Source organism: Callospermophilus lateralis, chromosome 1, assembly GCF_048772815.1.
Source record: "Callospermophilus lateralis isolate mCalLat2 chromosome 1, mCalLat2.hap1, whole genome shotgun sequence".
NCBI lineage: Eukaryota > Metazoa > Chordata > Mammalia > Rodentia > Sciuridae > Callospermophilus > Callospermophilus lateralis.
Window position 1 is genome coordinate 25,774,579 of NC_135305.1, and position 15,915 is coordinate 25,790,493.

At 34.1% G+C, this 15,915-nt stretch overlaps 1 protein-coding gene across 2 annotated transcripts in view; it reads right to left on the bottom strand.

Moving 5' to 3' along the window:
* The window catches only part of Abcb1 (ATP binding cassette subfamily B member 1), a 179,584-nt gene that overhangs the window by 38,415 nt on the left and 125,254 nt on the right, over window positions 1-15,915 (bottom strand). For both annotated transcript variants that reach the window (XM_076860686.1, XM_076860677.1), the window contains exons 5-8: window positions 13,756-13,804; window positions 11,327-11,518; window positions 10,611-10,782; window positions 2,580-2,704 (exon numbers count right to left, since the gene is read on the bottom strand). In XM_076860686.1, coding sequence (XP_076716801.1) covers window positions 2,580-2,704; window positions 10,611-10,782; window positions 11,327-11,518; window positions 13,756-13,804 — 538 coding nt within the window. The remainder of the gene's footprint in view (window positions 1-2,579; window positions 2,705-10,610; window positions 10,783-11,326; window positions 11,519-13,755; window positions 13,805-15,915) is intronic.

Below are 15,915 nucleotides of genomic sequence, written 5' to 3' on the forward strand. Positions count from 1 at the left end.
AACCTACACTCTAACCATCTCCTTTCTGGACTTTCTGACTATTTTTTTTTAACTAGCCACTTTATCATTACAAAAGTATGACAGATGAAATTTATATGATGATCATATCCACTAAAGACCAAATTTAAATGGAACTTTATAGTGATAAAAATAGGAACATCCTTAACTTGCCAGCTACAACATGCTTCTGTAGAGTATGTGTATATCTCCCACTTTAGGAATTGAGTTTAGCTGAGATATAAGGTACTACTTGGCATAAGTTACACATGATTACATTAAGGAGGTTTAATGCTTATGACTCACACTCTACCATCTCCTTTATTTTCATTCTTGCTTACTGAGACTAATGCAGAAACCATTTCACTGATATGCTATTGTCCTATGCAGCCAGAGGAAACATTTGCACAAGAAAAAGCAACAACAGGAAGAAAATAATTTAGACACCATAAAAGCTAAATGAAGATAAGGGGGTAGAAGAGAGAGCTGACATAAACAATATTCTTTTTACATAGGCTCTTTGTTAATTTTTCTATAAAATGTCAGTCAGTATAAAACCAGATTTTAATATCATTTATCCATTAAAAGATTTAGCATAGGAATAATAAGGTAGAAGTTCCTAAAATGAACTGAATATAGCAAAACATTAATATTTAGAAAATCTTCTTCTTAACTATTATGAAAATACTTGTCAATGATGAAAGTAGATGCTTAAAAGGAGGAATAATCTTGGTTAAACAAATAAAAAATAGTACTAATAGACAAATATATTTGCAAAGTACACAGAAGAGAGAAGAATATTATTAAATTAAGGAGAACAAAATGATTCTATTACATTTGTTTACAATTAGGATTAAATTTCCATTCCAAGATAGCTAATTTCTTCCTGTATCTGCTATTTTAAAAAGAAAATCAGACCAAGACTTTGATTGCTAGTCCATGTGGAAAGAGACAAAGAGAAAAAGAGCCAGAAAGAAAACTGAAAGAATATGTTTGTTCTAAGAATAGTCTTATCCATTGTGCTTTCACCCATTCACCAGGTCAAAACAACATGGTCATTCTTCTGTTTAGTACCCTCAGCCACTTCCCCAGCCCATGGAATAAAGTCCTAGCTCTTCTCTGTGGCCTACAGATCCCCACATTCTGGCCTCTGTCCATATCAAACTTCTATCATATCAAATCAAAGATTCTTCTTCCAACCCATCCATCCCTATTCCCACCATGGGTGGCTTTTTTTCATCTCATAGGTTTCAGCCTTCATGAAACCTCCTGAAGAGGGCTTCCCTGACCACCATACTTAAATCTTTCCTTTTCATCCTCATCAACACACAGACTGATTGTTTTTCAGGGCATTTTTAAAAATATATAATGTCTTTCTACCCCCTCTGATTCTCTCATCATTTTCCCAAATAATATTATCTCCAACGGGTGCAGTAGATACTTGCTCATTTGGAGCCTGTACCCTTCCCTTCCTCCTGTAAAAATTTAAGCTCCAAGAAAGTATGGACTTTATTCAGTGGAATGTTGGCATGGCCATTAAGCAAGACTTCCCATTTTATTAGTTAGACACAATCGAAATCAAAAGCAAAATCCTTAGCAAAAATCAAAAGAGAACACATATGTTGTTTTCCTTTGAACTTTGATACTTAGCTATCATACATTATCTTAGTAGGTATAAAATACATCATATGAACAAACAAATGTGTGCAGTATAAAAACAATTTTACAGTGACTATGCATGCAATCATATCTAAGGTCAAGAAACAGAACACTTCCAGAGCCCGAGACTCCTGGGCCATGTGTCCTACTCTTATCAGACAACATTACTTCATCACCAGAAGCAACCATTGTTTTGACTTTAAAAATTCCCTTTATGGATTTACCACACAATGATATACCCAAAACAATATATTTAATTTGTGTGTAAAAAACATTAAAAGATTATATCAGAATATTAGAGTATCTATTAAATTTTAAAGAAAGTCTCTCACTGCTCAGAAATCAATGGATCTGGTGAATGTTATAAATTTCAATAAATTACTATCTAAACTCTCAGAAAGCTAATAAAAGAGAACAGTCACAGGACAATAGTAAACAGCACATAATAAAAAAGATTTTGAGCTTTTGTACAAATTTGTTTTTGGTTACATTTTTATCTTCCAAATTATGGAGCATATTCATCTAAGTAGAAGCCTGGATAAAAAAGGGAATGAACCACAGATTAAAATGTTCCTATACACTTTACAGGAAATATTCAATCTTACAGAATCAAGAATTAGCTTGATAGACCAAAAACAAAAAATCAGAGATATAAAATACATTTCAGACTTAGTAATATTATTTTTATATCACTGTCCACCTCTAAAACCATAGAAAACTCTTTGAATTAACAGATATAAAAAGAATGCAACTAGAATTGTAACTTCTCCAGAATATTAGCAAGCTATAATGTATTCATTAAGATATTTAAGGAAATACATTTATATTAGGAAAAACTCTTATAATTAACACTGTCAACATGAAAGGTATATGAGATGACACAGAATTGAACATTTCTAGCAACTTTAAAAAGAAACTCAAACCTTTCAAGTTCTTTATTTTGTCCTCCAAATGCAATCACAGTTCTAATGGCTGCTAAGACTTCTTCAGCTACTGCTCCAGCCTTTGCATATGCCAAGAGTTCTTTATCAGTAAAGGATGATAATATCTGTTTAAAAGTGCAATTCAAGATACTTCAAAATTTTTAACAAGTTATCTTTCTTTTTTGCAAAGTAAAAATAAACAGATATACACAAATGCTGTTTGTAGATTAATGCATGTAAAGAACAAAATCTCTCTTTTGTCTTTGGTCATGATGTTGCATTTTTTAGAATACATATTCATTCTGTAAACCACCTCAAAATCTCTATGAACTGTGACTGTCTTTAGTACATTAGATTAATTACAAAATGTATTTTCCCAATGAAAACCTCATTGACATAATTATAACTGGAACTTTTGGGCAATGTTAAATTTCAGAAAATGTATACCATACTATAATCATAAACAAATATAGAAACAGATATTATATCAAGGAAATATGATATGTGTTTAAAGCAACTGCTTTTGATACTTTGGTTAAGAAGTGCTAAGTTCCAGGAGGCTAGAGGAATGCAGGGGACCAAGTGACTTCAGGAAGGTTTCACATGCCAGGGTAAGTACAGAGTTTCCTCTGCTGTTAGAAAAACAATACATTCAGCCACTAGGGAGGTCTTTATTTCCTGGAAGCTCTTTGATCTTGCTGTCTGATTTATGAGCATTTATTCTGTAAACAGAACATTACTGGTTATCTTATATGCACAAGATCTCATTTATTCATCTCAGTTGCACAGTGAAATAAGTATTATTTCCCTCACTTTGTATATAATGGAAACATGAGAAACCAATTAATTTGCTAATAGTAGAATATACAGGATTTAAGCCTGAGTCCACTAGCTTCAAAGCCTAGTGTGAATCTCTCCCTGAAACCAGCTGCTAACATGAACTATTAGGAAAGCTGAATCAATTCGTACAGATGAAGGTTACTGCTTGCACAAGGAATGCCAAAGTGGTCAACCATCTAAATAAGTATTACACACAACTAATTTATAATAAAATTCTGATTAAACAGTATTCTGAAAACTACAGAATAAGATCCGAACCAAGAATTTATTGCTAATACCCAACAATATCTTTCAGCAGTTAATTCACAGTCATTTGTAAGCTCATTAATGTAAGTAATATCAGTCTATTCTTTCTCGGCCTGAAAAGATCAAAGTTGTTTTGATTTTAACAGTGCATTTCTTCCTTTCCTGATGTGCAAGTAAGTAGAGCTATAACAGACAAGGAATGGGTAGATGAAAGTGATTAACACTTATTAATGATGTTCTGTGAGCAGATGTCATGCTGCATGTACTTGTTTTCTTCAGTACCCAAACAATATCCCATAGATTCACTAGACCTTCCTGACTTTGAGCCCTCCTCCTAGAGCTGGTCTACCACACTTTTCTGAATCATTCACAAACTTATGAGACTAGTCAGAGCCATCCCTGAGCATATAGGCCTGCAGAATGGAGGAGGCTCATATAATATGCTTTAAAAATGCTTCTCCACTCCCCTTGAAGCACTGCACTGACACAGCTTAGGCAGCTAACAACAGAAGTGTTATCAAGAAATATTTCTGGAGTTTTAAAATATGCTATTTTAATTTACTATGAATATATCAAGTACCATAATGAATTCCTTTCTCCTTCTATGACCTTCCCAAGCAGACAAGAACATGACAGGATCTTTATTAAGTGTCTTTTCAATAGATTATATCTGTCAAAAGAACAAAACTCTCAAACCTATTCTCAAGGATATTAAAAATTAAATTCTACTATTCTTCCAATATAAAAAATAGGTGACACTTCCATTATTCTAATTACCCATATAAAACTATATAAAGTATCACTAAACATCCCTTTCCAAAGTCTGATGGTTTCTTAATAAAGCCTAATAGGTATTACTTTGAGATATATGAAACTGTTATTTCTACAAGTTAGAAAGCTGTCTAGGGCTGGTACTGTAGCTCAGTGGTAGAGTGCTTGCCTTGCACATGTGAAGCACTGGGTTCGATCCTTAGCACCATATAAAAATAAAATAAAGGTATTATGTCCATCTCCAACTAAAAAAGAAAAAAAAATCTGTCTAAAGGGTTGGGGATCTAGCTCATTGGTAGAGTGCATAATTAGCATATCTGAGGTTATGGGTTCGATGCACCACCACAACACCACACACACACACACACACACAGAGACTCAGTCAGTCTTATATATACAGTTTTGTTATCCTTCAGAAGGAGTATTTAGGATTACTATAATAATTGTGACCATCCTTATCCCATTTTCCCACTTATAAAAAAAGTAGTCTTTGTTTTTTATAAATGTTTTATCTTTAATTTTTTGATTTTAAGGTGAGTGTAGACTCACATGTACTTGTAAAAAGAATACAACGAGGTCCCACATGCTCCTTATCCAGTGTCCTCCAATAACAATATTCTGAAAACCACAGAATAAGATCCAAACCAAGAATTTATTGATAATACCCAACAATATCATTCACATCTACCATCTTACATGCACGCATGCATGTATGTGATGTTTAGTTTAAGCAATGTTATCACTAATACAGATTTATGTGACTTCTGTCACAGTCATGAAGAACAATTCCATCATAAGGAGTCTGCCCTCCTGCTACCTTTTACAACCACAGTCACCTCTGCCCTCACCCATTGCCTCTCCTCTCCCCCAACATTCCTAAATGCTGGAATCCACTAATTTATTGTCATGGCTATAATTATGCCATTTTAAGAATGTTATATAAATGGAATCATACAGCATATGACCTTTTAGGATAGGCTTTTTTCCTACTCAGTATAATTCTCTAGAGATTCATCCAAATCAGTAGTACTTCAGTTTTTAATTGTTGGGTATATTCTATGGTAGGGATGTACCAGTTTATTTAATCATTCACCTATTAAAGGAGATCTGGATTGTTTCCAGTTTAAGGCTGTTCTCTCAATAATGCAGGAATGCAGTTGCTGGGTTATATGGTAACTGCAAATTTTGTTTTGTAAGAAACTGTGAAACTGTTTTCCACAGTGGCTGTGCCATCTTACAGTCCCACCAGCAATCCATAAGCAACTGGTTTCCTCTGTAGTCTCTCTAACATTTGGCATTTCACTTTTTTAAAAATTTAGCCATTCTAGTAAATGGATAGTGCACTGTATCTCATTATGGTTTAATTTGCATTTCACTGTTGACCAATACGGCTGAACAACAGTTTATTTGCCATCTTTACAGTCCCTTTCCTGAAATGTCCTTTCATGTCTTTTGTTCTTTCTCTTATAGTTTTTCCTTTTAATTGGGTGTTGAGAGTTCTTTATATCCTACATAGTAGTTATTTGTCAGATAAGTGGTTCGCATATAATTCTTTCCCAGTCTGTAGCTTGTCTTTTCATTCTCTTCACATAGGGTTCCACAGAGGAAGAGCTTAATTTTGGTGAAGTCTAATTTTTCTTTTTTTTTTTCCAAATAGGGATTATGCTTTTGGTGTTAAGTCTAAGAACTCTGCCCAGTCCTACATCCAAAATATTTTTCCCTATGTTTTTTCTAAGTTTTACAGCTTTAGGTTTTTACATTTAAATCTGTGATCCATTTTGAGTTAACTTTCCTATGAAATACAAAGTTTAGGTTGAGGCTGTTGCTATTTTGCCTATGGATGTCCAATTAAACTCTAGCACCATTGTTGAAAGGGCTGTCCCTTCCTCCATTAAAACACTTTTGCACCTGCATCAAAAATCAGCTGGGCACATGTGCATAATTGTTTTTGAGTTCTCTATTCTGTTTCATTGATCTGTGTATTTATTCTTTCACCAATACCGAACTGTCTTGTTGACTCTTAACTACATATACAGTAAGCCTAATACCAGGTGGACTTTTTCCTCTTTTTCCCCCGTGATTGCTTTAGTTCTCCAGGGCCTATGTTTTTCCATATACATTTTTAGAATAGCCTTGCTTGTCTGTCTATAAAAAGCCTTACTGAATTTTTATAAGAACTGTCTTAAACTTCCAAGTCAGTTTGGAAAGAACTGACTTCTTTAAGTGTTGTCTTCTAATTCTTGAACACATGACGTTTCTTCATTTTTGGTCTTTAATTTTTCTCACCAGCACTGAATAATCTTCAGCACACAGAACCTATATATTTAAGTGGTTAAGTTTTAAATTTTAATGATTGTAAAAGGTGTTATATTTTCAACTAGTTGCATTAACTGTATGCATTAACTTAGGAAGTTCTAGCGCTTTGTTAAAAAAGAATGGTGAGAGTAGACTTCTTTGACTTAATTCTGATCTTAGGAGGAAGATAGTCTTTCACCATTAAGCATAATATTAGCTGAGGGGTTTTGTTGATGATCTTTACATATTTGAAGTAATGGTCTCCTATTCTTCTTTAAAAAATATTTTTATTAGTTGTTAATGGACCTTCATTTTATTTATATGTGGTGCTGAGAATCAAACCCAGTGCCTCACACATGCTAGGCACAACTCCAGCCCCAGTCTTCTATTCTTAACTTCTGAGAGTTATCATCAATGGGTGTTGAATGTTGCCAAATGTTTTTCTGTGTCAATTTATATGATCATGTTTTTTCTTGTTTAGTTTGTTGTTATGGTAGCTTACAAAGATTGATTTTCAAACATTAAACCAGTATTACATAGCTGCAACAAATCCCATTTGTTTATAATGTATAATTCTTTTATACATTGCTGGATTTATTTTGCTAATATGGTGCTTAGGACTTTTATTAATATTCATATATGACTTATAAGAGTCTACTGGTAACATTTCACCACTCATAATTTTTGGTTTCAACCATCAATATGATTTATAAATCTCACTGGGAAAAGTAAAGTCTATTGTATAGGTCCATACTTCAGCTCTTTCTGTTGTTCCTTATCTCTTGCTAATGCTCCAATATCCCTTCTCTTATCATTTTCTTTCTGTTTGAAGAATGTTACTTAGCCAGTCTTCAACAAAAGGTACACTGGTGAAAATATTTTCCAATTTTCTTTAATCTCAAACTATTCTTACTGATGTTACATTCTGGTTATTTCTGGAGGATAATCTTATCAGATCTAGTATTTATCTTGATAGTTTATTTTGTTTTTGGTTTTGAATACTTGAAAAATATTGTGCTTCTTTCCTTCTGGAATTCATGGCTTCAGATGAGAGATTTGTTATCATCCAAGTTGTTGTTCCCCAATAAGTAATGTGTTATTTTTCTCTGGCTATTTCCAGATTTTTTTTTTGTCTTTGTTTTTCAGTAGTTTAATTATGTTCCATAGCATGAATTTCTTTGGGTATATCCTGTTTGGGGTCAGCTTCCTGTATCTAATGGTTTGTCTTTTACCAAAAATGGTAAGTTTTGCAGGGCATGGTGGTGCACGCCTATAATCCCAGTGGCTCAGGAGACTGAGGCAGGAGGATCTCAAGTTCAAAGCCAGCCTCAGCAATGGCAAGGTGCTTAGTAATTCAATGAGACCCTGTTTCTAAATAAAATACAAAATATGGTTGGGGATGTGTCTCAGTGATTTCAATCCCCAGTACCAAAAAAAAGAAAAAGAAAAAGAAAAGGGGGGGTGGAGTTTTTAGCCATGACTTCTTCAAATTTACGTTAGCTCCATTGTTCTCTTTCTCCTTTTCTTTTGGAACTCTGATGATAATATGAACTTTGAATTTTTTGTTATGATCCCACAGGTCCCTGAAGCTCTTTTCCTTTTCTCTATTTCAGACTGGATGAATTCTATTATTCTACATCCAGGTTCCCTGATTGAATTCTATCATTCCCATTTATTTACATAGATGATACCCACTCAGCATGATTCTTATTCCTATTGTGTCTATCAGTTCTCTAATTTCATTTTGATCTTTTTAATCACTTCCATTCTGCTGTTTTCTGTTTGTTTGTTTGTTTGGTTGGTTGGATTTTTTTTTTTTTTACTTCAAAAGAAATTGTCATTGATTAGTGAGGCATTTTTATGATAGCTATTTTTAAATTGTTGTCAGATTATTCCAATATCTCCTTATCTCAGGGTTGGGGCCAACAAATTGTTTTCAATTTTATTTTCCCATTCAAGTTGTAATACCCTTGATTCTTGATATGATAGGTGACTTTCTATTACATCCTGGACATTTTTTTCTATTAGGAGATGCTGTTGTCTATTATTTAACTCTCATAGTTTAGCAGGTAGTTATCCTCGTTAAGTTTTGCAAGGTATTTCTGGCCTACATTTGTGAGTTTTTGTAGTGTTTTGGTCAGCTTGGTTTATCTGGAGCTGCTGGGATCTTTATGGCTCCTGTTTCCACTTTCTGAGGAAGTGAAAGTGGTTTCTCCAGGTAAGACTTGCAGTATCTCTTGGTAGGGAAAGAGTGTGGTGGTTACCCCTACTTCTGCTCTCCAGCTGCGCCAGTATCTCTGGTCAGGGGAATAGGGTCTTGGGCATACAGCTACAAAGACAATTCCCAGACCAAGCTGTTTGTTGGGACTGGAGCCTTTCCTGTTCTTGCCTTTTGCTTTTGTATCTCTGAGTTGCAAAGGACAGCCTCATGCTCACTGGGACAAAAAGGCTTCCCAAATTAGTACATATTTATTTTTTAATGTGGTTGATAATCAGATGCTTTAAGAAATGTTTTGAAAATCATAACAAAAGATTATTTCAGAATAGAGATTATAATTTAGGTCTCAGCAAGTAGCCTAAAGATCCTCCTCCTGCTTAAATAGTATCTGAAGCAATAGGTAATTAATTATTAAAATATTAAATCATAGTCTGTATTCCTAACTTAGATATTAACAGATTTAAAGTAGTTTTTCAATCAATGACTGATGTAAAGAGTTTGCACCTAACTTGCTTAATGTCCTAGTAAATAGAAAAAAATCAATTAACAACAAGAAACTTTTACCAAATATTTTAGCTAACTGATAACCATTAGGAACACCATTTAAATCCTGCATAACTCTGAGCAACAAATTGGCAGAGTCCTCAGAACTTTAATTTCTTCCTCCATAAAGTAAGATAAGACCCATGCTTCAGAAGATAACATATGTATTTGCTTGACATAGCAGATGTTCAATATATGGCAGTTATGGTTTGCAGGAACAAAACAACATCTATCCCATAGGGGGAAATTTCTAAAAGTATACTTACAGTCTGACTTACTCTGTGTCAAGCATGGCTGTGGTTGGTCTTCCATTACTTACATTTTTTGGTATAAAAATTTGTAGCACCCTCTCCACATTATATGGAACCCAACAAAAATTTATATAATGGGCCAATCTCTTTAAATTGCATACCGAGTCTTACATCAAATCAGTTTGTAAAATGAATACCACTATCAAACTGGGAAATGAGTTTTAAAAAATCATTGGAAGAACTGTGCAGAATTGGGAGGACCACTTTTCTTGCTCTGCCTTCATGACTGGGAGAGAGAGAACTGAAAGCTAAGAACTTATGTGTAACTAAGGCTTGAAAGTAAATATTTTCTTAAATTATTATTCTAACAATGGATCTGAATATGCATTAACACAGAACCATTCATAGTGATGGAAAAACTGTAATATCAATTTACTAAGTAAGCAAAATCTACAAAAACTATTAACATTGAAAATGTTAGTTGAATAGAATATACGTGTCATTCACTGAACTTGAATATGGTATTGTTCACTACAGTGAGTTCAATGTGAATGAGTTCACTACATTGTTCACTACAGAACATAGATCTTTGGAGTTCAGCATGTATTTTTCATGAAGGCACAGGATGAGAGGTAAAAGCCACTTCCATCTTTTTTATCTCTTTCCCAAATTCTCACATGGCCAAGAACATCATGAAGTCCTGGCAAGGGTTAGTACTCAGTGAGGTAGGATCAGTTTTTCTGCTGATTGTGAACAGAATATTTGAAAGCAAGTATCAAATTCAGAATCAGTGCTATCATGGTTAAAAGATCCTTCCATGGGGTTGTGGGGAACAGTTTAAAATCTGGATGTATATTCTTTACCTACCTTTGCCCAGACAGCAGCTGACAGTCCAAGAACAGGGCTGATGGACAAAATCACAAGGGTTAGCTTCCAACCACGTGTAAATCCTATTATATAACCAGTGAAAAATGTTGCCAATGACTGAAATAACATTCCAATTTTGTCACCAATTCCTTCATTAATCTTGGAGATATCACTGAAAGAACAGATAATGTTAGAAAATGTCAGAATTGTACACCCAGAACTTTTTTTCCTGAGTTTTGTTAGGTGTTGAGTATATTAATTTACATCTAGAGTCTTTGTTGTATGGACTTGTTTTATTTGGCGGGGTGTAAGTTTCTAGTCAAAAAAAACAAAACTGTCATTAACAAGAAGAAGGTATAATTCAGATGACCCTAGGAAATGGAGATGGTATACTTAAGAAATTGGCAATGCAGAAATTTCAAGTAGCTTAGAAATTGCACTAGAAGATGTGATAGTAATGCTGTACTGTACGCTGCTTTCTGCATATTCTCAGAGTATTTCTTGATTTTGGCAAGTCTAATCCCTCATTCAGTGCTAGTCATGCAGGTTCCCTCATGGCTTGCCAGGGGACTGGGAACAAAAAGGTGCATAAGACATGGTTGCTGCTTAGTTTTATGAGTGATACATTAAAACCTCCTAACAGATATGATGACATCTATTTCACTTCATTAAGGATAAGACCCACGTCAGAGTTAAGAATAAAACTAGGTACTTACTCTGTGAGCCGGGTGTTAAGCTCGCCAACATCATGCACGTCAAACCAGCCTATCTCCTGCTTCATTATAGCATGAAAAAACTGTTTTCTAATTTTGTGGACTTGTCTTCCAGCGGCCATGCACCAAAATGAAACCTGAATATAAGCAGCAACAAGCACACCAGCACCGATTCCACTATAATAATAGGCATACCTGAAAAACAAGAAGACTGCACATACTCTGTTTTCTAATCAATGCATCTCTCCCTACCAGACCACTCACTTACTTTTAAGTTTTCTGGGCATTTCTTCATCCTTAACAAATAATAAGGGGTTGTAACAAGCAGAATTGATGGTTAGCATTCAACTATCTCTGGGTCAATATCAAGGAATTTGTAAAAATGGTTTCCTCTTTGGATTAAACCCTAAGTTTTTACTTAACAGCAGTATAATCTCATCAAGCTGCTTAGTAATCTTTCCAAGACTCAGTTTTCTAACTGGTAAATGGAGGTAACAATAGTAATGCAGTATTGTGTAAATATACCTGGACCAGTGCTTGGCACATAGTAAGCACTGAGAGAATGTCAGTTACTATGAAAGACCATGTGTGCTGGGACCTCAGAGAAATGCATCATTATAGTCTTGACTACTTTTATTAGATCAGCATTGATCAATAAGCCTCTGGAGTGGACTCTGCACATTAGAGGACGGATAGAAGTGACAGAACTTGTCAGAAAGTGAAACCAAGTTAGGGAAGTAGTCCCCTGGCCTTTTGGTCTATTAGTCTAACAGAGTTTAGATGTTAATTGACAACTGAAAATAAAAGGAATTTTTATATTATCTATGCAACTGGACATTATCAACAATCATGAGCTATCCTAAAATGTTCAATGAACCAAACAGTAGCCGTTCCAATTTAAACTTCAACAATAAAAAATAAGCATCTTATAAAACCAGATGCTTGATATCTATAAATGATGAATTAATGCTTTCTTACATTTCAAAAAGCAAATAACTCTTGGGCTTCAATAAATATTTTGTTGTTTTTGGCACCAGGGATTGAACTAAGGGGCACTTGACCATTGAGCCATATCACTAGCCCTATTCTGTAATTTATTTAGAGACAGGGTCTCACTGAGTTGCTTGGCTCCTTGTTGTTGCTGAGACTGGCTTTTTTACTTGCGATCCTTCTGCCTCAGCCTCCCAAGCTGCTGGGATTACAGGCATGCACCACCGCACTCGGCAAAAATTAATTTTTAGGTTAAAGGAAAACATTCTAAAATGGATACAGGATACCAATTTCCCCATTTTAAAAGTTCTCTACTTGCTGTCTTCTAATAAGAATGCATGCCATGTAGAAGCTGTAAAAATGGCCATGCAATAAACAGTCCCTGATGTCACTGTTCACAATTTTGAGTTCAACCCATCAGGAATCTTGCTAGACAAATCTTCTCCTCAAGCTCTATCTTCTAGTTTGCAATTCGTTTGTCAGAGAATCTATAATCAGAAAACTAAATTTTAGTTAATAGGTAACTCTGGGTTAATTATTATCAAAGTGTTAATGATACACCAAGAAAGAGCTAAATGAAATCCCATTTAACAAGTAGAGCTCTTGTTTTGAGAGTCAGTAATATATTCTAATGTAACATTTTAAACAACCAAGACATTCTAGTTTTCCCAATATAAAAAAACAGTTCTTCTTCACAGAAATAATTGGAGGTATTTGCTTCTCATCTTTCAAAATAGAATCAAGTGTGTCAACTGTCTGCACTTTCCTTAAACCTATCATTTAGATTATAACATACAATCATTCTGATTCACTAATACATAACTTTGGACATCTGTTATAAATTGTTCTGGGGGGTAAACTTCATGATGCATGAATCATTAACAAAAAGTTTCCCTGTGTTAGGTCAAAGTGACTTTATTTCCTTTGGGATATTTTATTGTTTAGAATTAGATGTTGGCCTTTAAAAAAATTTTTTAGGCTGATCTATAATGTCATGATTGAAAGCACTCAAGAAAAAAAACTGAATAATTACAAAGTCACTAAAAATAATGATTCTTAATTCAACTATATTTTAAAAGACTACCTTGTCCTCTTCTGATTTCCCTGTGTATGTATTCTGTCTTTGCCAGTGCAGACATAAATCTAATTTAGGATTAATCTTAACTTTGGTTCATCTTGTGCAGCAAATATTTTTCTTTAAAAACAACCACAAGAATGAGAAGTTATACTCCATGTATGTGTAAAATGTCAAAATACATTCTACAAGTCAAAAATATGTAAAAAAAAATTCTATAATGCATACCCCTTGAATCCTAATAATGGGTTTTGTTCTCAAAAATTTACTTTTTTATTGTGACACTGCAAAGTTTTGAAAGATACTAAAAATGGACTGATACAGAAAATGTTAACAAAACAATAGTAAGAAAAAAATGTTTAATTACGTGGTCATTTCTTCCTCCAGACTGATGTTCAGTTTAAAGTCAGCTCCACCTAGATCACCATAAAACAAACACAAAATTTATGTCTCTTTGGTCTCCAGTAAAAATAACAACATAAAAATGAATCAACATCATCTCACTTAATAATTTACACAAAATAGGTCAAACTGACTCAGTTTTAATTGCAAAAAAGCATTATGTCATCCACTTAAATTCTTCTTTGCTGGCTGTGTGCAACCACCTACAGACTAAATTCAATGAGGCTTACTTGCAAAAAGACATGCAAATTGATAATAAATACCAATACATACTTGACACATATTTAAAATCTAATACTGCATTTCTCCAGTTTTTATTTTTATTTTAAAATTATTAAATAATTATCACTATTAACAATGTATCAAATTATCACAAAGAATAATGTAGTGAACATCACCCAATATTAGCAAAATGCTAACATCTTTGGGCCAAGTACTTTAAAAAGTCCTTCACATCTTTATCCCCCTCCACACACACAAACACAGAACAAATAAATACTTATTCAACTTTTTGCATATATATTTTCAGATTTCATACATGCATATATACACATGGGCAAATACAAACACATGCTTAGTTTTTAAAAAATGGACTCACAGTCTACATGCAATGGCCATTTTCCTTGTCAGTATATATGTGAATCTATTTTTTCAAAGTGTAATCTATTTTAGTTGTTTCTAATATTATACTGCAATAAATAATGCTGCATTAAACATACTTGTGCACATAATATGGTAAACATTTTGTAGGATAAATTATCACAATCAAGACTGCAAGATCAATGGGTAGATACACTTTAAATCTTATAGTCATTACAAAAAGCTAGGTTACAATATGAGAGAAGTCTGATCTTGATGAGTGTGGAAAAGAGGAGGAAAAGTATTTTTGGCAAGATGAGCAATATGGGCAAAGTATATGGCAAGTTTGAAGAATAAGCAAGCCAGTGTGGCGGAGGAATGGGATATGTTTCATGAAGGTAAGAAGGGCCATATATGCCTGGAAAAAAATAGTCTATTCAGGCATGTATGGAATATGAAAACAAACTGGCAATCAATCAGTGGTTCTGAGATAAAATGGCTATAATCAGAAATATGATCGAGGAAGATTTAGCTGTCAGTAATGGGCAAGGTAAACTGGAAGAAAGACTAAGGAACTTGAACTATTTCAATTATATAGGGGGAAAGGGCCTGAATGAGAATAGAAAGTTAGGAAAATATAATATTTACAGTGGAAGAAGTTACAGGACCTCATTAATGGAATGCAAGTAGACAGTAAAAGTAAAAAGCGATCAAGACCTCTAGTCTAAGCATCTGGAGAATGGCAGTACTATGGTGGGAAATAAGCCAGTAGAAAGAGTTGCTCTTAACAGATGAAGGAAGATTATGAGATCAGTAGTAAGCACTTTTATTTTTTAGTGCTGAAGATATTCAACTGAAGATGTCCAAAAAGTACTCAGACTATGACTTTTCAGTTTGAGAAAGTTCAGGCTAAGACCATGTAAATACATATATTTTCAAAGTCAAAATTAGATCCTCAGGGCTGGGGTTGTGGCTCAGCGGTACAGTGATTGCCTAGCACATGCCTTGGGTTCAATCCTCAGCACTGCATAAAAATAAATAAATAAATAAAATAAAAGTATTGTGTTCAACCACATCTAAGAAATATTTTTTAAAAATTGGATCCTCTGCATTTATATACACAACAATACCACATATATAGTTTCATTCATCAGAAACCAATTCTGAAACTAAAATAGTCACTTTGACTCTTGTCTTCTGGCTTCTTGAAACTCATTCCACTGTGACCACATTCCCTTAGTCTCCTGTTCACTGGCTCTCTGTACTATTCCTCCTCCTTAAATTCTGGTGTTTCCCAGAATCCTATGCATGCTCCCAGAATGACCTTGGCCAGCTTCAGCAATTCTCAAATCTGTATTTGGAGTTATTCAAATACCATCCTTCCTCATGGTTAATCTCTGGTCCCCCATCATCTGAACCCCTATATTAGCTTGTGGTCATTTGCCCTCATTCCTTACAACATGGAGACTTAGAAAAGGAGTTTAGACCAAGATTTTAGACAAGCGTTCTCATTAAGGGGTTGGTGCCCAAAGTCATTGTTTTTAAA